The 23,596-nt window shown below is 34.4% G+C and overlaps 3 protein-coding genes and 1 long non-coding RNA gene across 4 annotated transcripts; 1 reads left to right on the forward strand and 3 right to left on the reverse strand.

Moving 5' to 3' along the window:
* Nucleotides 1-3,845: 3,845 nt before the first annotated feature.
* On the forward strand, nt 3,846-4,067 carry LOC120123743. The gene is made up of 2 exons (XR_005516215.1): nt 3,846-3,928; nt 3,965-4,067. It is a non-coding gene; the product is annotated as an uncharacterized LOC120123743 (long non-coding RNA).
* Nucleotides 3,889-7,034, reverse strand: LOC120123741 (trifunctional UDP-glucose 4,6-dehydratase/UDP-4-keto-6-deoxy-D-glucose 3,5-epimerase/UDP-4-keto-L-rhamnose-reductase RHM1-like). Its single transcript, XM_039142564.1, has 4 exons — nt 6,901-7,034; nt 6,254-6,260; nt 4,570-6,135; nt 3,889-4,490 (listed from the first exon to the last, which is right to left on the reverse strand). Exons 3-4 carry the CDS (start codon nt 6,127-6,129, stop codon nt 4,047-4,049), a joined length of 2,004 nt encoding a protein of 667 aa, XP_038998495.1. The 5' UTR covers nt 6,130-6,135; nt 6,254-6,260; nt 6,901-7,034; the 3' UTR covers nt 3,889-4,046.
* Nucleotides 7,035-12,835: 5,801 nt separating this feature from the next.
* Nucleotides 12,836-14,840, reverse strand: LOC120123742 (cytochrome P450 72A15-like). Its single transcript, XM_039142565.1, has 5 exons — nt 14,493-14,840; nt 14,190-14,407; nt 13,855-14,099; nt 13,385-13,772; nt 12,836-13,294 (listed from the first exon to the last, which is right to left on the reverse strand). The coding sequence occupies exons 1-5, from the start codon at nt 14,776-14,778 to the stop codon at nt 12,860-12,862; spliced, it is 1,572 nt and encodes a 523-aa protein (XP_038998496.1). The 5' UTR covers nt 14,779-14,840; the 3' UTR covers nt 12,836-12,859.
* A 2,600-nt stretch (nt 14,841-17,440) lies between these two features.
* On the reverse strand, nt 17,441-19,319 carry LOC120123850 (60S ribosomal protein L18a-like protein; the record flags this gene model as incomplete). The annotated part of the gene is made up of 3 exons (XM_039142662.1): nt 17,441-17,759; nt 18,381-18,450; nt 19,085-19,319. Coding segments are annotated over 3 exons (486 nt in total), but the record flags the coding sequence as incomplete, so codon positions are not given.
* Nucleotides 19,320-23,596: the final 4,277 nt, after the last annotated feature.

A 23,596-nucleotide genomic window follows, 5' to 3' on the forward strand; every position in this document is an offset into this window, starting at 1 on the left:
AGATAAGGATGACAACAATGGAGACGAAGAAGAGCAACATATAAGAAGAAATCTTCCTAGAAGTAGACGACAACCACCCTGTGGAACACATTCCATGAGACATCGATGTATATGAGTCTTTCAGAACAATCTTTTTATTTATCGTATGTTTACTATGATGTATTTTCCTCTTATTTTGTTTTTTATTATGTATTTATATGAAGTAAGATTTTTCCTCTTAATTGGTTTTTGCCTCTTATTTTGTTTCATTATTTTGTATTTATATAAAGTAAGTTTTTGTATGATGTTTAATGTCTTTTTACGAACAAGGACAAACAAGACACAATAATTTGGGTACGCTCATTTTATATGACAACTTCTTAATGTCTATATATGTGTGTGAGGTGAAAGCTCATTTTAATATATTCATACAAAAAATTTAGCTATTTAGCTAGGATGGCTATTATTCAAGCAAATATTTTTTTATTTCAAATATTTAAGCATGTCTTTCAACAAAAAAAATCACTTGAGAAGTTGAAGCTTAAAATAGAAAGAAAGGTTAAACTCAGGAGGAAAAAAAATCTCTTTATTATATTATATATTGTCATTATCATTTAAGAGGTTTCTTCTAAGCGATGATGTTGACCTTTGTAGTATGTAACATAATACTCTCATTATGTATCTCATGTGGATTTGTTTGTAGATTTTGAGGATGTTGATGATGATGCTTCGAGTTTGACTACCCAAAAATTAAGCAGAATGAGTTTGGGAACATATAGATAGATGATAAATACCCGAAATCATGGTTCAAATGCAATTGGGCATCGTAATATCATTAAGAAAAGTTTGTTTTAGGTGTATGTGTAAGCTTTTATTTACTATTTTAGATGTATGTGTATACTTTTATTTATTGTTTAAGGTCTGTGAAATATGTGTGATATTTCTGGTTCGTTGGTTTGGTATGCTTCATGTCATGTTTAATAGTTTGTTTTTTAATGTAGTGTTTATGGTTTGTTGTTTTTATAGTTCACATCTATAACAATACAAACCTCTAACACACATGTATGAAGATGACTATGATGCGATGTGCAAGCCAAAATTTCCCGATATGCCTCATCTTGGAGACTATTAGAGGCATTCATCAGTTAATGATGGTGATTTATATCGTGGAATGGAGTTCATATCTAAAGAATAAGCAATGATGACAATTAAGAATTATAATATTTGTAATTCAATTTAGTCCAGAGTCAACCGATCTACCATTGAAAAGTATGTTTGTTATTGTATCCAACGTGATAACGGCTACAATTGGATAGTTCGTGTTTCAAAGAGGAAGGAGACCGGTAGATGGAAACTAACAAAATACAACGATCCCCATACATGTTCTGCACAGGGGATCAACCAGGACCATCCAAATTTGGACTCCAACATGATTTGCCAAGCCATTATGAAGATTTCTGCAATACAATATCAATATGGGTACACCGTCTCCTATTGTAGTGTTGATTTATGCAATACAATCTCAATATAGGTACACCGTCTCCTACAAAAAACATGGAAGGTAAAACAGCATGCCATTATAAAATTACACGGTGAATGAGATTCATCTTACAACGAACTACCCAGTTCGTTTAACCTGGTTCAACGACTGAATCATATGACAATAGTTGAGTTTGAAGCTCGCCATATCTACCATAATGATTGAATTATTCGAGATCGATGACAATTCCACCGTATTTTTTTGGACTTACCCACAATGCATTAATGTAGTGAAATATTGTAAACTCGTTGTCCAAATTGATGATACATTATTATATGGAAAATACAAACAAGTTTTATTATCGACAATTGTCCAAGATGGTAATCGTAACATTCTTCCCGTTGCTTTTGCACTTGTTGAAAGAGAATATACAGAGTCTTGAGTTTTTTTCCTAAGATATCTACAATTACATGTTATTACGAGGGAATGTATTTGTATCATTTCAGACTGAGGAGCTGGGATCAAAACAATAATGGACTCTTTTGGTCCAATATGGAAACCCCATCAAAGCAACAATAGACTCTTTGGGTTCAATATGGAAACCTCCACATGTCCATCATCGTCTTTGTATCCGACATATTACTGCAAACTATCATGACATATATAAGAAGAATGATGAACGACAATTAATTATACGCATGGGTATGTTACATTTTTCTCAATTTTATTTCTCACTTATTTTCATTTTTTATACTAAATACTTAATTTTGCTTAAGTTACGAACTCTCACCTCAAACGTTTGAGGTTATGCTTCAAGAATTGCGAGGAAGAAATGAACATGGATACAATTACATTAGTGAAATCAAAAAAGAAAAGTGAACAAACACATACGATAGTAGATATCGATATGGACATATGACAATCAACTTGGTTGAGGCAATCAATTCAACCTTAAAGGGGGCCGTCATTTACCAGTAATTGCTTTGGCTAAAATGATGCATTTTTTGTTTGGGTCAACTTTTTGCCAAGCTTGGGGGACAAGCTCTTACTTGGATACAAAACGATCATGTTTATCACCCACGATTAGTAGCAGATTTGAATCAAAAGGTTGCAGGATCAAACAACATGTATGTAATAAGCTTTTCTCACACCCAAGAATTATGTCGGGTCACAGAAATGCCACGACCTCTGCAAGGGATTGAATCTAACTCTTTCATAGTTAATCTACGAGATAGATGCTGTGACTGTGGGCTTTTTTAAAGCCTTGAAGCATTCATGCTCCCATGTCATAGTAGCTTGCTCATTTTCTCGTCAAGACTATAAGTATTATGTGGATCCTGTATACCAACTTTCACAAGTATTCAATGTATATGAATATGAGTTTCCCCCCTAGGTAATGACAAAGACCTAAATGAGGTTCAGACTTGACTTCCAATTATACCATATTCATACTTATTAAAGGAGCTAGGTTATCCAAAATCCACTCGAATTCATTGCGATATGGATATTCAAGAGGCGTCAAGACAAAACTTAAGATGTGGCCATTGCAGAAATCTCAACCACAATAGGAGAAACTACACATCTCTTTCATCATCACATAACCGTTGACCACCATTCATGTAATCATATTTTCTAATGTTTCAACTTATATTATTTGATTTTCTTTTAGTTTCAATTAATATGATTTCAACTTGTTTAGTTTACAAGATGCACCTTTTGTCTATCTATATAATTTTTCAATTAAATGTTTAACGTTTATTTCTTACAATCTAACATACAATCAATTATAATCCTAAACTTCTTTAAAAACCCTAAACCACTAAAAAGTCCCTAAAACTAATTACAAAACCCTAAAACCACTTTAACATAAAACCCTAAACCAGGCATGTGAGGCACGTTCTGTACGATGCACCATTCATAAATCTCATGGAAAGTGTGTTTCATACGACGTGCCTTCCCTCCCCCGACTAAGGCGCGTCTCTTGCCGTGCGCCTCCTTCTCTCTCCTGAGAAAAAGATGTTAGATCGAGAAATAATTAGGAAAGAGTGTTTGATAGGTAATATTTTTTTAATAGGGTGAATTTTTGGGCAAATTGCCAAAAATTAACTGCTGACGTTCTAACAGACGTACTTACGCGTGCTGAGAACTGTTTGAAAACATAGGTAATGAATGATTTGCATGGGATTTAACTGTGGTTAATGAATGATTGGATCTTTTGCAGATCTTATAGAATAAGCATATAATGTGAAACACGGATTTGCATTTTGTAATAATATTCAACTAATGTAATGCCAAAATAATACACCTGTAAGCCCCCCCAGATGACAAGTTGTAAAGTACCTATAGAAAGGCTTCTTGAAACTTCTTCCAAGTAAAACTAGGATACAGCTGAAGTACAGCTAGTAAGGATGAATGATTGACGTATCTAATAGTAATACCTTAAGGTTTTATTTTAGTAAAATTAATGTGGTAGAAGACAACATTAACAAATGAATGAAACTGAAGTGATATTCCTGGAAATAACTAAATGCAGCAGCAAGCAGAGGACAATACTCGGTTCTAGTCCCGGAACCTGCTTTTAATAGGCTCAGGTTCGCTTGTTGGGTTCGAAGACATACTTAACCAGTGATTCCTTGATCGATAGCAGATCAGGGAACTCTTTCCTCAGCTTGGATGCGTCCATTTCGTTATTGCTTCGAGGGGCGACGATCACCTTGGCTTGTTCCTCCAATGTGAAGTTCACCCACTGAAACTTGGGGTCAATGTATGCCTTGTACATCTCCAGGATCTCGTTGTGGCTCACAACACCAGGGTTTGTGAAGTTCCAGATACCCTTCAGGTTCCTTTTCGCCATCTCGATTGAAATCGGCAGGAGTTCATCCAAGACTGTCATGCTGTTGGGAATGTTGACTACCTTGTTGTAGCGTGAAATCTTGGTGATGAAGTTGCGAGGGTTGTTTAGGTCAGATGAAATCGGCATCCGAACTCTTAGAGTGCAAACATTGTCGTATTCTTTCAACAGCTCTTCAACCTAGAATGGAGGATATTTATGAGATCTTAAGACATAAACTAACAGACAAAATGAATCAGATTAAAGATATAGAACATACCATAGCTTTGGTCTTTGAATAGAAGGATCCAATGAAATTGGGTTTATCTTCCTCTTTATACCCAATGCCAGAGCCCTCGGGATGTCCTGCATCATACTCGAATATACACCCGGTAGCAAAATTCATCATCAAAAGCCCATGTTCTCTGCAAACATCTGCCAAGGTCAAGGTCCCAGCCACATTGGTGCGGATTGTTTCGGTTTTGTGAGATTCACACCAATCAACATTGGGCCTACCGGTCACACCAGCAGCATTAAAAACAAGGGTTGGCTTTATATTCTGAATATCTGCCATCAGTGATGAGCGATCTTCCAAGCGCCCTCTTCCATATTCAAAGGGAATACCTTGTTTCTCACATAACTGACCAAGTAGACCTCCAATCCAGCCGGTCCTGCCATAGATCAAGAACTTCAAGCCTGATTTTGGGGGAGAACTACTAGTTTTGGAGGTTGGAACCACCATTCGAGTCTGATTAGAACCAGTTTCATATGATGAATCTTTTCCTTCTTCAGAATCGAAGTGTTTACCACCAGGCATCATCAGCATTCTTGGATGTGGAAGCAGTGCACCGGACACATCACCCCACCAATCAGGATTCTGAGTGAACCATTCTATGGTCTTCTTCAACCCCTCTTCCCATACTGTTCGCTCAGACCATCCCAAGTTCTTCAGTTTCTGATCATCAAGAAAATACCTCTGGTCATTGAATGGTCTGTTTTCGACAAACTGGATGCTAGTCTCGGGATCCATAGAAAATAGTTTACATATATCTTTGGCCACATCAATCACTCTCCTCTCCTTCTTTGTTCCAATATTATAAACATGGCCAACTTCACCCTTCTGAAGAACGACTTCAAATGCCTCAGCCACATCCTCACAATACAAATAACTCCTCACATTAGACCCATCCCCATGAATTGGAAGAGTCTTCCCTCTCATTGCTAAGAGAATAAACTTTGGGATTAATTTTTCAGGGAACTGGTTGGGACCGTAAACATTGTTTCCACGGGTCGTAATCACAGGTAATCCATACGACCTACCATATGCCATTACAAGCATTTCAGCACCAGCTTTTGTAGCAGAGTATGGATTTGTTGGCAGAAGTTGGGAAGCCTCATGGTTTCCTACAACAGCATCCTCTTCTGTCTCCCCATAAACCTCATCTGTGCTTACATGGATGAACCTCCTGATTTGGCCAGTGACTTTGCAAGCTTCAAGCAGAACATGAGTTCCGTAGATATTGTTCTTGGTAAACTCAAAGCTGTTGCCAAATGAATTATCAACATGAGTTTGTGCTGCAAAGTGCATGATTGTGTCAATAGACTCGGTGATGAGGAGGTAGTTGACAAGGTCAGCACTGCCGATATCACCCTTCACAAACTTAAAGTTTGGAGATGACTTGGAGGGAAGGAGGTTTTTCAGGTTCGAGCAGTAATCAAGCTTGTCAAGCAAAACAATCTTGTAGTCTGGGTAGTTTCGTATGAGCCGATTAGCAACATGCGAAGCAATAAACCCAGCAGCCCCAGTTATGAGGATGTTCTTAGGGGTATAATTAGCCATAGTGGTTTATATTCTGCAAAAACAAGAAACAACAAGCTAACTTCAGAAGTATGGAGAAACCTAATAAAAATCAGCATCAACTTGCATAAACAAATAAATAAAAATCTAAGCATAGAATTCAATTACCAAACCTAATGTAATCATATAAAAATATAAAAGTGCAAACAAAAACAAAAACAAACGGTAGATCACCACAAGCAGAGTCAACAAAATTCCATCTTTACAGAATATTCCACCAGATCACATTCTATATAAACAATACAAGGAAGAAGAAACAAGCAACCTTAAAAATAGATATGACAGCAAAATAGGTGGATCAGGCCATCCAACGCAATCAAATCACGTTATATCTCTTCTCTTTTTTAGCTTCGGTCCATGAAATCAAACATGAACTGAAAACTATCTAAAACTGCCATTTCACTTTTGCAATCGTAGCTAAACAAGAAACGACTGAAATGATCCATAAGTTCAGTACTTCAGCAACCAGATCCACCTCAATTACCAATGTAAAAAAATCCAGATCTTTTAAAAAAAATCCAGATCTTTTAGATCCCATTTCATTCGTATATTAGCAGAAAGAGATCCGGATCCGATAAATAAGCAAATAAATGCAGCCAAAGAAACAGCTAAAAGAGAAAAAACAAGACATGAAATTTTCTCACATCTTAGAACAGATCTAACGGAATTAAGAGATACGTAGATCCTGATAACATTTGATCTTCCACCAAATCACACTATAAAAAGAAGGAAAATGAGAAGACTTTGACTTACAGTATGAAGAGAAATCAATCAAACTCCAGGCGGAGAAAGGCAAAAAGAACGCAGAAATATATAACGAGATTTCAGAGGAGAAGAGAAACAGCCTCGAAGGAGAGGGAAATTGCAGAGACTCCATGAATACGTCTAGCCTATTTATATAGCTCTAAATAACAGTTAAATGCGAGCCATGAAAATATACTGTACTTGCCAAAAGTACCCTTATGAATTAGTATATTAACTACTGTCATGCTTCTTGTGTGGACTATAAAGTATAAGGGTTAGTTGTGGAATGAAGAAAAGTTGAGATTTTAATTTAAGAGCTGGCCGATATGACGTTGATGATAATGATGTGGGGTTAATTGTTGATTTAATTAGAAATTCCTTTAGAAAATAGGATAAACCCTCGATTATAAGGTATTATTTTATTAAATTCATCGATTATTAAAAGTTATAAAATAATCTTTCAACTAAAGAGTGTTGATTTGTTGAGTCATTCGACTATTAAAAGTTATAAAATGATCACATGACTATTTATTATGTTCTAAATCCGTCATTTTTTGTTAAAAAATTGATGGTATTATGAGTTGAACGTTAACCTGCTAACTGTGATATGATGAAATATGATCTCAGAATCTCAAGCGACTATCATATCCCAGTTATTATGATAGTGTCCAGCTCAAACGACCGCCAATTTCTTAATAGAAAAGGACGTGTTTGGAATATAATGAATAGTCGTATGACCATTTTGTAACTTTTAACAGTTGAGGGACTCAATAAAGCAACACTCTATAATCGGATGATCATTTTATAATTTTTAACAGTAAAAAGACTTAAAAAAATAGTATCTTATAATCGGGGATCATTTGCGTACTTTACCCTATAAAATATTGGACAAAATAAGTGAAAGGTTAATAAATTATATTTAACTGGACATTTTGATCCATAGATTTTTAAAAATTATCAAATTGTTATAGTTTTGTCAAACTATTCTAATTATATTTTATTGATTTTTTTACGAAATATTCATTAAATTTATTAAACCTTGACATTTATTGTAATGTTGCAATGAATATTTTATAATATTTTAATAAATATAATGATTATTTTATAAGTTTTAAAAGTTAATAATCAAAACAACGATTCAAATATAGTTGAATGATCGTATGGTGTGTTTTAGCCAAACGTATTCAAAGAAATTTTGTTTCCATTTTTTTACGAAGATTCCTTTCTTTAATTGTTGTTTATATTGTTTGGTAAACTTCTTGCTTGTAAAGAATATTTTTTAATTGCAATTCTTTTTCAAGGTTTAATTAATTGAAATTATTGACTGATTTGGACAAGTCTTTCAATTTGGTTTGACTAAATAGGATTAATTTATTTTAAAACAAATTATATAAAAACTTAAGATGGTAACATTGACACCACCGTGTAATAAGTTTAGCTCTACTATTGGACTTTATGCAGCATTGTTTTTTTTAGCAAAAAGCATCAAAGGTCCTTGTATTTTTGAAAAAAATCAATGTGACTCCATATTATTTTTTCTTTCAATGTGGCTTTTTTACCAACGTTTTTTGTCGTTGTGCTGACATGAAAGTCCACGATGGTTGATAAAGTGGCGAATAACATGACATATAAACTAAATTGGTAACTCAAACATGACAGATAGACTGTCAAATCAACACTGTTGATCGCCACATTAGCACCGTAAGCTATCACATCAGCACTGTAATGGTCAATGAAGAAAAACATTGGTCAAAGAGCCAAATTAAGTTTGTTTTATGAGTTAGAGGGTCACATTGAGAGAAAAATAATACGAGGACCACATTAATTTTTTTTAAGTACATAGACCTCTAATGCCTTTTGCTTTTTTTTCTTAACAATATTGATTTTAGTGATGTTATCAAATTGGCTTTAATTTTTAAATCAGGCAGTGACTAAATTCCTAACCTTAAAAATAGAGGTATTAAGTATCAAAAGTTTGAAGAATATAGGGATTGAAGTCATAATTAAACCAATTTATAACTTTAAGACTTTGCACTATTTAACTGGAACTTAATTTCATAATATTTTTATTAACAAACAATTTACTTTAGAGGATTATGATGAAAATCCAGAAACTTCGTTGGAATTTCATGTGGCCCTAATTACTTAAATATACAAATAATAAATAAGTGTTTAAGACATAGCAGGCAAAATTCGATGTCACATTTCAATTCCAATTGAGTTTGACACTTGGGTAAACTACACATTTAATATCTAAACTATTAATTTTGATCTATTTTAGTATTTAAAATTTCATTTCTTTTAAGTTATACCTAACATTTAGTTTTCATTTCATTTTAGCATTCGACCCTTAAAAACTTAACGCATTTAATACATAAACTATCAATTTTGATCCATTTGAATACCTAAACTTTCGATCTTTTCTAAACTTAATGTTAAATTTTGAGCATGTACTAAAATGAAACAAAAACGAAATACTAAAATGAAACAAAAACTAAACTTTAAGTATAGTTTTATTTTTTTAAAGTTAGGTACTAAAACAGACTAAAATTGATAGTTTGTGTATTAAAAGCGTAATTTACCCTTTAATTTTATCGATTGTGAATTAATTAATTTCTAATTATATTAAAAAATGTTTCTTAAATAATATAAGTTTTTTTATTCAGTTGAGTAACGTAGTTAAAAATGTTAAACCAATTTGTTTTTGTTTTGATTATTAGAGTAACTGTTAAAATGTTAAACCAGTTTAATTTCCTTGGATTTAATTAATTGGCATGTATGGTAACGCCGTTCTTTTTAATTGAACGTGTGAATAGTTAGGGGAGAGTCATTGCATTTAGAGGTTGCAACTGCCATTAGGCAACTTAGGACCCTTTACAAGGGTTTTTGTACCATTTGGCTCTTCGGAATCGATGTTTCGTCCGCCGGCCATCGCCAGCATTCTCGGGTGAGGGAGCAATGCACCGGACACATCGCCCCACCAATCGGGATGTTTGGTGTACCAATCCATGGTCTTCTTCAACCCATCTTCCCATACAACACGTTCGGACCATCCCAAGTTTTCAATTTCTGATCATGAGAAAATACCTTTGGTCATTGAACGGTCGGTTCTCGACGAATTCGATGCTCGTCTATGGATACATCGAGAAAAGCTTGCATATATCTTTGGCTACATCGATCACTCTCCTTTCCTTCTTTGTCCCAATGTTAAAAACATGGCCAACTTCACCCTTATGGAGAATGACTTCGAATGCCTCGGCTACATCCTCACAGTATAAATAACTCCTCACATGCAAACCGTCACCGTGAATTGGAAGAGCCTTCCCCCTCATTGCTAATAGGATAAACTTCGGAATTAGTTTCTCGGAGAACTGGTTCGGGCCATAAACGTTGTTTCCCCGAGTCGTAATCACAGGCAATCCATACGATCTACCGTATGCCATAACAAGCATTTCAGCACCGGCTTTCGTCGTGGAGTACGGGTTTGAGGGGAGAAGTTGGGAAGCCTCATGGTTTCCCACAAAAGCATCCTCATCTGTTTCCCCGTAAACCTCGTCGGTGCTCACATGAATGAACCTCCTGATCTGGACAGTGACTTTGCAAGCTTCAAGCAAGACCTGAGTACCATAGATATTGTTCTTGGTGAACTCAAAGCTGTTCCCGAACGAGTTATCGACATGAGTTTGGGCCGCAAAGTGCATTATCGTGTGAATTTGGTGAATATTTCCTTTATCTTTTCAGGGTCCATAATTGTCACCCTTGGCCATGAACCAATCCACATAAACGAATCCTTTCCTGTATTTCCTCACAACAAATCCAGACTTTTAATAAACAAGTTTCTGGTGCCATGAAATTGCAGATCAATGTAAAATTACCATATTTGTTGAGAAATTGATGAAGAAAAGGAGTAACCCATAAGGCTCAATATCATCACCAAGAGGCATAGGTTTGGTTCTTGTTTGTTTTCTCATAGAAATCATCTGCTTGAAGTCTCCAGATAGAGAACTGTAAGGGGTTCCTCTGAGACCCTGCTGTCTCAAGCACCGTTCGAGCCTCTCTGGGGTCAGCCATGCCCAGTTCAAAACTCTCCATCCCCGAATCATCAATAGCCCAACAACAACAAAACAAACCAAATCTCTTGTTATTACAGGGTGAGCTTCCATGTTTTCTTTTTCTGTTTTGAGTATGAGAAATGGTATCTGCAAATTTGAGGTGTTTATGGAAAGCTAGAAGCTCAGGTCTGGTTTACTCACCTTATATCTCTTTTATAAGCTTCTTTTTAGGGGAGAGATTTTGGCAAGATGATGATTGAATATTATGCTCTGTTTTGAAAATCGGACCGGATCGGTCGGTTCAACTGGAAATTGTTGTTTAGTCTGGTTCAATTTAAACTGGTTGAACCGTTATTAGTGAACTGGTCAGAACCGTTGAACCGTTCGAACCGGACCGGCTGAAAACCAGAAAAAACCGGGATTTTTGTTTTTTTTTAAAAAAAAAAATTAAACCAAACAACGTCGTTTGTTAAACGAGCCAAGTCGAACTCGAGTATTGCTGAGCTCGACTCGAACTTGAAAACTTTAAAAGTAAGCTAACTCAACTCAAACTCACAAGCTAAAAATTATCAAGTTCAACTGAAACTCGAAATATAATATTGAAACTTGAACTCAAAAAGGCTTGAACTCAAAAAAAAATTAGAAACTCAATTGAACCCTAAAATTCGAGCTTGATTGAAGTGAAAGAATAGTTCACTCAATGCTCACCAAAAGGTTCAATGATTTTGAATGTCAAATTACCTCTATTATTTATAGAAGTTAGTTGTGATGCGCTTATATGTTTCTTAGCAATGTGAGATTGTTTTGTTTTCATATTTTTACTCTTTAGACTTTTTAGATGCTCTTCTATGTTTCTTAGCTATGTGGGATTGTTTTTAAAAAAAAATTAAACCAAACATATCATTTTGTTATGATTTTTTTAACCCCAATTTTTTTTTAATTATAGTTATATAATTATATTTATTATTTAATATGTTTTACCTTAAATATTATGTTGTAGTTAATTTGAATCATTTTGTTTCATTTGATTTTATGATTTTTTAACTTATATATGTTATGACTTGCTTTGAATATGACTTGTGATATAAAAAATTATTTTTTATTAAATATTTTTGGTATTTTTATTTAATTTTTTAAATAATTATAACGTCGTCCGATTTTTTCGACTTATCAAACCGGTTCAACCTGTTGAATCAATAAATCAATAGTATGATCAGTTCGCTAATCGATCCGATTCTGAAAATTATGATATTATGGCTTTCTGTTTATTAGGAAAGTTGGAATTTAGATGTTTATGGAGAAACAGTGTGAAGCGTGGAAATCGATAACTGAGGCGGCGATATTTCGATTGATCGAAGTGTGGTGTTAAAATGAGACCAGTTGGTTGATATAATGAATGGTTAGAGAAAATTCATAGAATAGTAAATAAGTGTCTACATGACAAAATAATTAAATTGTAAAACTTTCATATGTGGAAAAAGAAGATATAATAAAAAAATAGAAAAATAAAAAAAAAATGATGAAAATGAAAAATAGATTTCATGAGAATAAAAATTAATTCACATCAATACACGTGATTATGGTGTCATTCTTTTATTTATAATTTAACACCCGAGTAATCAAAGTAAGAATAAATTAAAAATTTAATGAGTAAATAGAATTTTTTAAACTTGAGTTATCAAGATAGGCGTGAAAAAAAATTAATTTATAATTTATCGATAATTCGATTATTTCTTTCCAAAAATTTAAAATGATTACAAGACAGTTCAAATTCTTTTGAACAATATATATATATATATATATATATATATATATAAAAGTAAGTGATAAGTAAATCCATATTTATTTAAAACTTGAAATGCATTAGGGATTGGGGAACACATGGTATGAGCAGTAAGATTTGTTCACAGAACAATTCAATCGGACTGGAGTCGATGTAAAATTATTTGTGCACCATGCTGTGGACGAAGAGTTACAAAGCTATAAGGAGAGTGAGCATAAGATGGGGAAATCTCGAACCAGAAGCGTTTGAGAATCATTGCCATCGCCATCTTCGCTTCCATCATGGCAAAGTTTTGGCCAATGCAGATCCTAGGACCCCATCCGAATGGGAGAAACATCACTCGACCCTTCGTTGCTTTCGAGACTCCTTCCGCGAATCTCTCGGGTTTGAATTCATGAGCGTCGTCGCCCCACAGCTCTTTGTTGTGGTGGATCTGCAGTATCGGAACCGAGACTTCGGTTCCAGCAGGCAACAACAGTTTTCCCAGTTTTAATTCTTTCGGGACGGAGCGTCCTAGCTCAACCACTGCCGGATATAGCCTTAGAACCTCGTACAATATCATTGTTACCTGCACCATAATTTAGGACGTTTAGTGTAATCAACCCTGTTTATATACATGAACCAATAACAATGAGAGAATTCAGGACAAGGGACTTACAACTTTGAGACGATTAAGGCCATCAGCATCTGGTTTATTCTCACCAAACACGTGCAAAACCTCCTCCCTTGCTTTAGTCTGCCAATCGGGATACCTAGCCAACAAAATCATAGTCCAAACCAGTAAAGTCGAGGTGGTCTCTTGGCCGGCGAAGTAAAACAGCTTGCATTCCTCGATCACATCATCGATGTTCATCCCCATGTTCTTCCTATCTGCATTTGCTTCGATTTCTCTGATGTTGGATTCCACAAGTATGTCCAACAAGTCGTCATTACTCTTTTCACCTGCTCTAATTGCCTTCTCCCTTCTCTTTATCATTTCCCTAAGCGACTCCTTTATATCATTGTATTTCAACTTAAGCTCCCTGTTCGTCTTCGTCGGCAAAAACCTTTGCAAAGAAGCACAAAATTTAGTCAGAGATTCGAATCCTAAGATCTATAACCCTTTTCTTAAAACTCGAAAACTTTTACCTCCATCCTGGGATGTAAACAGACTGTATGATTTTGAGAAAGACAATGATTTGGTCATCCAATAGTTCGAAAATTCGTCTGCCTTCTTCGAAGCTGCTTCCGAATGCAGATCGGGAAATGGCGTCTCTTGTCATGGTCACAAGATAAGGCCATGCATCTACCTCACTGCAACCTTCTGTAGACACAATCTTCTCCCATTTGCTTATCATCTCACTACAACTTCGATAAAACGCTGGCGACATGTTCTGCAATTATCTTCAAAAATCAGACAAAAAAACGTGTCTCGAACTAAACATCATGACCTTATCTAGATTCTCTCTTTTCTCTAAACATACCTTCAACTTATCTTGATGAAAGGCAGGGTTTATTATCTTTCTATGCTTACTCCAATGGTCTCCCTCGAGGCTTGCAAGGCCACTCGCAATCAGATTCGCCAGCGGATTGGTATGCACCTTCTGGAAGTCGGTGAATTTGGTGAATATTTCCTTTATTTTCTCAGGGTCCATAATTGTCACCCTCGGCCATGGACCAACCCACAAAAACGAATCCTTTCCTGCATTTTCTCGCAACAAATCCAGACTTTTAATATATAAACAAGTTTCTGATACCATGAAATTGCAGATTAATCTAAAACGCACCATATTTCTGGAGAAATTGATGAAGAAAAGGAGTAACATAAGGCTCAATATCATCACCAAGAGTCATAGGTTTGGCTCTGGTTTGTCTGCTCATAGCAAACATCTGTTTGATGTCCCCAGACAAAGAACCGTAAGTGGTTCCTCTGAGACCCTGTTGTCTCAAGCACCGTTCGAACCTCTTTGGGGTCAGCCATGCCCACTTCAAAACCCTCCATCCCCATATCATCAACAACCCAACAACGAGAAAACAAAGCAAATCTCTTGTTATTACAAGGTGCGCTTCCATGTTTTTCCCCTGTTTCAGTATAAGAAATGGTGTGTGCAAATTTGAGGTGTTTATGAAGCTAAGGCCTCTCTTTTATAAGCATTTTTAAGAGATAGATATGATAATGATCAAAATTTGCCACTTGATGTTTTTTTTTTAAAGATGATTACAAAGAATAGACAAAGATTAGAGCTTCATGCAAAAAGGGTAAAATACACACTAGGTCACTCAATTACTAGTTCAATTACAAATATATTACCTATTTAAAAAATTACAACTTAATTACTTAATTATAATATTATTTAAAAATTTAATTGTCATTAACATTAAAATAAACGCCTAATTTGGATGATCAAATATTTAACCTTTTAAATTTATACATTCTATCGATTTGATCCTAATTTGAAATAATTTAATAATTTTAACAATTCATATTTCAAAATTTTATCAATTTAGTTTAATTTTATGATATTATAAATCCAAATGAGTTTATCTATCCAAAGAAGTAGTTAGACAAATACATTCTATAATAAAAACAACAACGAATTATACTAACAACAAGTTGATCTAATGGGATGAGATACTAGATCTTTAAGCAAATGTTAAAAGTTCGAATCATTGTAGTTACAAATGGAGCAAACTAGGTTATGAGGGTCATTCTCGTCTCTGTAATACCTAATCTGGATTAGTCGATTAATAAACCGAAAACCTGTGATTATAAAAAACAACAACGAATTATTATATATTAAAATGGTATTATAACATATTTTAGAAGAGTAAGAAGAACTTTAAGAGAATAAATATATCTATTAGTATGATTGGATAAATTTATTAAATTATTTAGAATTAAACTCAAATTAATATAATGTATAAATTTTGAAATTAAATATGTTATTATATCATATTATATAGTTATCTTATCTAAAATATGTAATTAATATAATAGTATTTTAATTAAATAATTAAATTATATATATTTTTTAAAAGCCATTCATTTATAATTGAAATAATAATAGAATGAAGTAGGTATATTTTACGCACAAAAATGTAGACTAAAATTGTGAAAAATCAAAATCAGCCTCGGTGATTGTTACACGTGATAAGAAAGACTAGCGGTGTTAAAAGCACGAGGCGTGGTGACCACAACTTCTCCTAAGACAACAGTTATTTGTTTAATAAAAAAGTTTTATTTTTGGAAAAAGTACACAAATGGTCCATAATTATAGAATATTATTTTATTAAATCTCTCAACTATTAAAAATTATAAAATAATCATCTAACTATTCATTATATTTCAAATTCATTTTTTTTTGTTAAAAAAATAACAATTGTCTAAATTTAGCGTTAACATGATAACTAAGATATGTATTCATTTGAAATTCTTGATCATATTTTATTGTATTACATTCAACATATTAACATTTAACTTAGAATATCATCAATTTTTCACGAAAAATGACAAATTTGAAACATAATTAATTGAGTGACCATTTCATAACTTTTAATAGTCGAATAACTCAACAAAACAACACTCTATAATCAGAATATTATTTTGTAACTTTTAATAGTCGATGAATTTAAATTCAATGATCTAAAAATATAAATTATTCGATAAAATCCGAACCCAAAATCACTTGCATCCAAAGAGTTGAAGGAGTTTTAACCTCATCAATTATTATTATCCATAACTCGATACGAATTGTTTGTACCAAATTATCAACAACAAAAAAAAGTTAACTTACTGAAAAAAGGGGCATAGCATATACATTATTTTGAAACCTATACATCTCTCAGTCACAAGAACGAACTTTGCTCTACCATTATTTCGTTACTAGACCAACAAGAAGTGCAATTGTCGCAATTACGGCCAGCAAAAAGCACCACAGTCGTTAAACATGGGTTTCAATGGATCCCTTGGACAAGTAGGGATCGAGATCGAAAAGAAGCAATATTTGAAACCCGACTCACTCAATAGTTTATATTATGTCCCAAAACAGACTGATTTCGTCTAAAACTGCCCCTGACACAATCTAAAAAGAAAGAAGTCTTATAAGGTTGGATCAGAACCTGAAGTTCGAGCTACTAGGCCAACCCTACACTAAAAGAATGGACCGGAGACCGTTATGCATGCTCTAGGTTAATTGAATGCGTGTCTATGTCTGATACGGGTAAGTTAGATTCTATTACGTGTTTTAAGGGTCCTCATAGAACCGTATCTCACACCTATGCCTACATATGTATAGGGCATGAGTCCTTCGAGAAAAATGAAGAGGACAGATCTTCGATAATGAATGAAAATAGACGGAAAGGAAAGTTCATAGAAAGGACAGACAAACAAAGGATTTTCCATCTAGACTTTGTGAATAGAGCCAAGTAAGGCTAACCTCCAGACCAGTGGACCACTCATTCACAGAGTGTGAAGTGATTCCACTTGTTAACAAAGAACTTGCAATCTTGATAATGAAATTATAAATGGACACTTTGATAGCTGGAACTTTGCTTCACCCCCAAGTACCGTAACCCAATTGGACCACAATTTGTAAACAGTCAACCTATGGACAGAGACAACGACAGTAGGAAGGAACTTTGCTTCACCCCCAAGACACTCGAATACGCATCTTAAAAATCCATTTTTTTAATATTATAACATTTTAAGCTTATAACAATTCAATCTCTGTGGATTAACTTATATGTGACCTATAGTGATAAATTATAGCCTATATGAGAAAACAGTCGGTACAAGATAATATATTGGCGTTGAAGGTAAAGCATGGTACCAATACATGAGAAGCATATAAAAGTGGCTAAGTTGAGAATCAGTTCAATGCAAGATGACTTTCATAAAACTGGAAAAATAAAATAAAAATACTGGAAAAAAAAAGATATGCCAATTGAGCAAGCAACATATCTGGGGTTTCTCTCGGTAGTCTATCGGTGAACAAGCTAAAATAACGACTCCAATGTACCAGGGAATGGCCCCAAGGAAGAAACCAATGATAAACCTTCAAAACAGCATAATTCTCTTATTAAACAAGGGAGTTAGGAATACAGAAAAATGATGATAATAAAGATCATGCAAACTTGTGGAAGATCATATCATGCAGAGTAAAGAAGTACACATCCAAGTGTCGATAGAATTCATTTTAAACAATTTACATATTTTGGGATATCTGGCGACTGGCAATCTTTACTAAACAACCCTGTCATGGAAATTGGAACATACAGTGACATGAAGAGATAAAACATTCCGCCTGTGTATTACATGAGGCTGCTAAGTAGATTGGCACTAAATTCCAGCCATTTCGAGTACAAATGTGAATGTGGTATAGTTTAACATACAGCAAATACAAAACCATCTAAGTCGTAAGCCTAAATAGATACTCATTCAGCGTTGAATTCTTAAGCCGTAATGTTCGTTTTTACTTTTGAATTGGCAAACATCCGGCTCAACAATCTAATCATGGTATACTTATCCTACTAATATGTTTCTTCCTAATAAAAAATTTCATTCCAATATAGTATGAGGCCTCATACCATCAACGAACGCAGTTGTTAAATCTAAAGCACATGCTTTGCTTTATTTCTAAAGAACCCTTATAACAAAGAAAATCCCATAAACTTACAGGAACCATCCAACACCAAGGCCACAGCGTGGTAGGCTATTTTCGGGTCCTCCTCCATCGACAACGTATCCTGACAGCAAAGATATCATGGGTAAATGTTGGCTTTGTTGAATGTGAACAATCATTTTAGATCATGTAAACTTGTTGTCAACAGTCAACACAATTATATAAAAGAAACCAAACTTGAACTCACAATGGACCAATCTTACACTGATTCTAGTTATACATATCCATTAAGCAAACCATTCTAACTCTTTACACAATTTTAGCAAACCCAAGAAATGAAGTTTGTTCTTGCATCAAAAGATCATTTTGGTCAAATGTACAGAATTTCACCAGTTTCCTTCATGTTCAAGGTTGTTGGTTGATCCTTATAGGAAAATTTTGACCGGATTGTCAAAATACCATGATTAACCCCTGCCATTATATATATATATATATATTTGTCTCTTTTCTTTCTCAAGAATCTATAGCAAATGCTTTGAATCTCCCTACCCTCCTTCACCGGACAACCAAATCCAAATAATATTGCAAATGTATCTATTCATTTATTTCTCCTCTTCTACAAAACTCCTAATATTTAAACACATTATCATTATCTTTAAAAAAAACAGTATTATCATTCCATCCAACAAAAACCCAAGTCTCAAAATCCTCCATTTCGATTAAATAAATAAAAAGAAGAAAGCTTTTTAATGTTATACCCGGCACGGTCTGATAGCCTCGGGGGTAATACTGAGGAGGGGTAGAGGTAGGTGGAGAAAGCTGAGGAAACCCCATTTGCCCACGGTGCTGCTGATGGTGCTGGTTCGGCCGTGGAGGGCGTGGAGGGTAGTTAGCCATTCCTTGGAATGTTCCATATTGATTCTGCTGCTGCTGATCTACAGCTGAACCTCTGTTTCTCCCTTCATCATTCGTTTCTCCTCTTTTTTTCTTCTTTTTTTGTGATAGTTTAGATTAAAAAAATGCGACCTTGTTTCGAAGAACAGTCGATTTGAAAAAGTTGCTTAAAAAAGTTGGCTTTTGTTTTGAGCAGTGGGATCGGGTTCAGGAAGCTGCCTAATAAACTTTTTAATACTCGGTGATTAAGGATATAAACGCAATTACCTTTGTTAGTAAGACTTTAAGAGCCCGTGAAGGTAATATTTTAATACCAACACTAAATTTTAGTGTTTTATTCCTGGGAATGTCCCATATTTGTGTCAGGTATTTTTCCTTTCCCGTGCTAAGGGCTAAAATACCCTTCTTTTCCCGTGAGCTTGCCTCTGACTGGTAATCTTCTTCTCCCCGTGCTGTACCCCTATGAGTGCAGTATTTGGATCTTCTTTTATCAGACCATTTGTTAGAGAGCAGTATTGCAGCCCCTCCCATCCTGAATAAGCAGTTTGATACAAGTTTCGAGCGATCGTTTCCAAAGTACCAGTTAAGGGTATGTTCTCCATGCTGATAACCAGTGCATAGGAGTTGGGATGGACTTGAAGAAGATGTTTCTCAAGATCTATTGAGATCAACCCTGCACAACAACCGATTCCTTCCAAATTGTAGCTTTGAATATTCCCTCAAAGCTTGTAATGGTTGATAACCATGGCAGACAACGATGGTGTCGGATTAAACAAACTGCAGTTAACAATCAAAATTCCAATGTCTTTGGGTTTTACGGAGGTCTTAGCCAAAAGCTCATCAATAGCACCAAACATGACAACCTTGGCTTTTTTTCTTGATTGATGCATTGACGGGTTAGGGGGAATGTTGAGTACCGCCTCTGGAAGATATGTTGAATCCCCAAGCCCTGACCTTTCAAGGATCCTACGCTGAAATTGAAGATTATCATCGGTGAATGTACCAGTCATTTGTGATTGATCCATGGACATCATTTTCGAGCATTTAGGAGATTCCTCCGGTTTGTAACAAGCGAAGTTGACAAGGTAAACAGGGCGAGGGCGAGTCAGAAAGTAGAGGGTAGACAAGAAAACAAGAATCGTCCAGAAAATGATGACAGAAATGAGGTTGTATTGAAGATGCTCCCAAAGATCATAAAGATCCTGGACAGAAAATGTTGGGAACTGTGCCGCGATTACAACTACAATTGGGGTAAGGAATGTATTGTTTGTTGGTTCCATGGAACATGAAATGATTCTGTTCTTGTTTTGATACTTGTAGAGATTTGACATTGTTGAAACTTGAAATTGTAACTAGACTATTGGCGGTAGAGTTGTGAGAGTTAATGAAGTGACCACCAGAGGGGGCAGATCAAATTTTAGTCAGGACCGCCCTAGAAGGAGTGAGTGGGATAGGCCTATAGGACAGGAAAAAGAAAGAGATCATGGTAGAGAACAGTATTGTGATCAATATAGTGATAGGTCCAGAGAGCGTGATCGGTCTCGGGACAATGATTCTTGAAGAGAAAGAGGATATGAGGATCATGAACATGATAAAGCTGGAGAATACTCATTGGATAGCGATCACAACAGAGAAGTGGAGGATCATGTTCAAGGGCGCATGTTTAGGATTGAGATAAGGATCATAAGCTGAATTTGGAACAAGATAGGGAGCCTACTGGAATCAACGGTTATAGAAATGTTGACGAGGACAAGGAGCAATGACTAAAGAGACATAATGGGTAACACTCCCCAATTGGTTACTTAATGTTTTCTGTTTTTCTTCACTAATTTTTCTGTAATAGAGTTCTTCACATGTTGATACTGATTCTATTGTGCTTCCTTTGCATGAGCTGTTGCTATATGCTTTCTTATGTCAATGGTTTCCAGTCTAAGGTCTTCCTGTAGTTCATAATATGTTGACTCTATTAATTCTTCTTTATGAGCTGAGCGCTAAGCTTCAATATTTTTCCTTGGATCAATCACTTCAGTTTTAGTAATGTTTCTAGATATTTTTTCATGTGTGTGTGTTAATATGAGAAGTCTTTTAAACTAATTTTCAATTTTGCAGCTACACGAGCAATGATCATGGTAGAGGACTTTCATCTGATTCTGTTGATGATTACAATCAGGCAACCTCAACTTTGTTTCAATGCAAGTTTGTGTGTAGTCTCCTTTTCTTTTTACTAGTTATGTTTTGTTTTCATATGAAAAAAGAAATGGAAAGATCGATTCAAGGCCAAGAAAAACTTAAAACAGAGGTCTGCTACATTGTTGGAATTTTGAATTGATTTTTCTAGAAATCTGGTGTAGGAAGATGGATATGATAGCATTTAGGAGTAGGCTAATGCATTTGTTATGTGTGCATATGCATTCTTGTGCTTGCATTACCATGGTAATCACTAGAGCGAGAATATCATTATCCAAGGTGTTTTAACAGAATCCAACCAGCATTCTTTCGTTAGGGGCAATTTTATCCTCCTTTCCTCCAAGACTCAAAGAAAGACGTGCATGTTTATGTGTGTGTATGCTTTGGTTTTTCATTTCCACAATTGTGTAGTGGTAGGAAAAGGTGAGTGATATTTTCGTGACTCATCAGATTTCGCTGATGGAAGTAAGGTCAGAAGAGAGACAACAGGTTGTTTTGGAATTACGGAAAAAATCTAAGGTATCTTAATGATATTACCTGTTGTTTAATTTTATTTGACATGATACATTGTCCCAAAGAGGTTTATAGAAACTAAAGGAGTGCAAGGAAAAACTTAAACACTATGAACAAGAACTTTAGGTTAGCCGCTGCCGTCTGTTGATCATGATTTGCATATGTCCAGTTGAAAACATGTTGTGGAGCCAAAGATACTGAATTTGTGGCTTTGTTGAGCACATAATTATATATCATTGTCCGTCATACGTATCAATATTTTGGTTTGTCAAATTTCTTTACAAGAATTGCATTGCATGTTATTGATGCTTCTAGCCTTTTACTGTGTCATGGTGGAAATGGATTTTAGTTCTGTATTTTTAGGTATTGAAGCAAAGGTAGCTCAGTAGTTATTTATGGTGAGTTACCACATGGTGTGATGAACCGAATTAGGGTATTAAATCATCTTTAAAGAATCATTCAAGGAAAAAACGGTAGCAGTCATTATATTCAGCTATAAACTTTACCTCGCAGCCCCTTGTTGATTCAGCAATGGTAGGGTGATATGGGTGTAAGGGGGCGGCAGTCTGGCAAATGAGATTGCATGATTTGTGTTGGAAATTCGCTGATCAACATTTGATTGGATTACTTAAATCTTTTATGCATATACATCATGGGAAGATTTGAAGGGAAACTAAATTAGATCCTTCTTTTGATGTTGTTATGCTTTAATGTTATTTGTTGATCACATCACTGGGTAATGCAAATTCTAAATTGAATTAGTTGCAGTAATCCATCCAAAAGTACATTCCAGTAATATTTTATTCCTTCAACCAAACACGGTAATCTTACATTCCTGCCAAACCAACCAAACACAGTAATGTAACATTTCTAGTAATCCTATTTACTGGTAATCTTTTATTCCCACTGCTAATCTGTTCGATTAGAACGTAATATAAATTCGATTAGTTTATTTTGAAGTTCGGATTAAATAATTGAGAGATAATAATCAAGTTTAAAACCCAACATAAAATACGTTTTATTCTCATTATTGATAAACAAGTGGTGTCGAATCAACAACGAATCTAAAAATATTTTTTTAGAGTAGATACACATATATATTAATGACATAAAATTTTGACAAAGAGTATCTACAATTAAAAGTTCAGTATCAATACACTCTTCACTACTCTAATAATAATTATAAATCTCATCTCATATTTATAAATTTTAGTGTTTATTATATTGATGATACATGTCAACATTTTAGCTATTAATTTGATAAGTGATGAAAATATTTTATAGATAGTTTTAAATGTAATATCAAATATTATAAATATCTAGATTATTTTATGAATATTTTTAAATATATATTATTTTAATATTATTTTAAAGTATTCTCTAGATATATCTCGTAAATAATAATTATATATTTATATAATGACTTTCCAACGTTGACATTTTTTAATGATTAAAAGAGAAATTTTTTTATTTAAAATAAATAAATAAATAATTAATTAATTTGTACAAATCACTTTTAATTTGTATAAATCATTTTTAATTTGTACAAATTACTTTTAATTTGATACTATTAATTCTTCTATATCGTTGTCTGCAACCGCACGGCGATAAAGTTTTTATTTTTGTATTCATTAGATATCCGATATGACTTATAGTATGTCATTGTGCAATCCCTC

Source organism: Hibiscus syriacus, unplaced genomic scaffold (assembly GCF_006381635.1).
Source record: "Hibiscus syriacus cultivar Baekdansim isolate YM2019G1 unplaced genomic scaffold, ASM638163v2 tig00110403_pilon, whole genome shotgun sequence".
NCBI classification, from domain to species: domain Eukaryota; kingdom Viridiplantae; phylum Streptophyta; class Magnoliopsida; order Malvales; family Malvaceae; genus Hibiscus; species Hibiscus syriacus.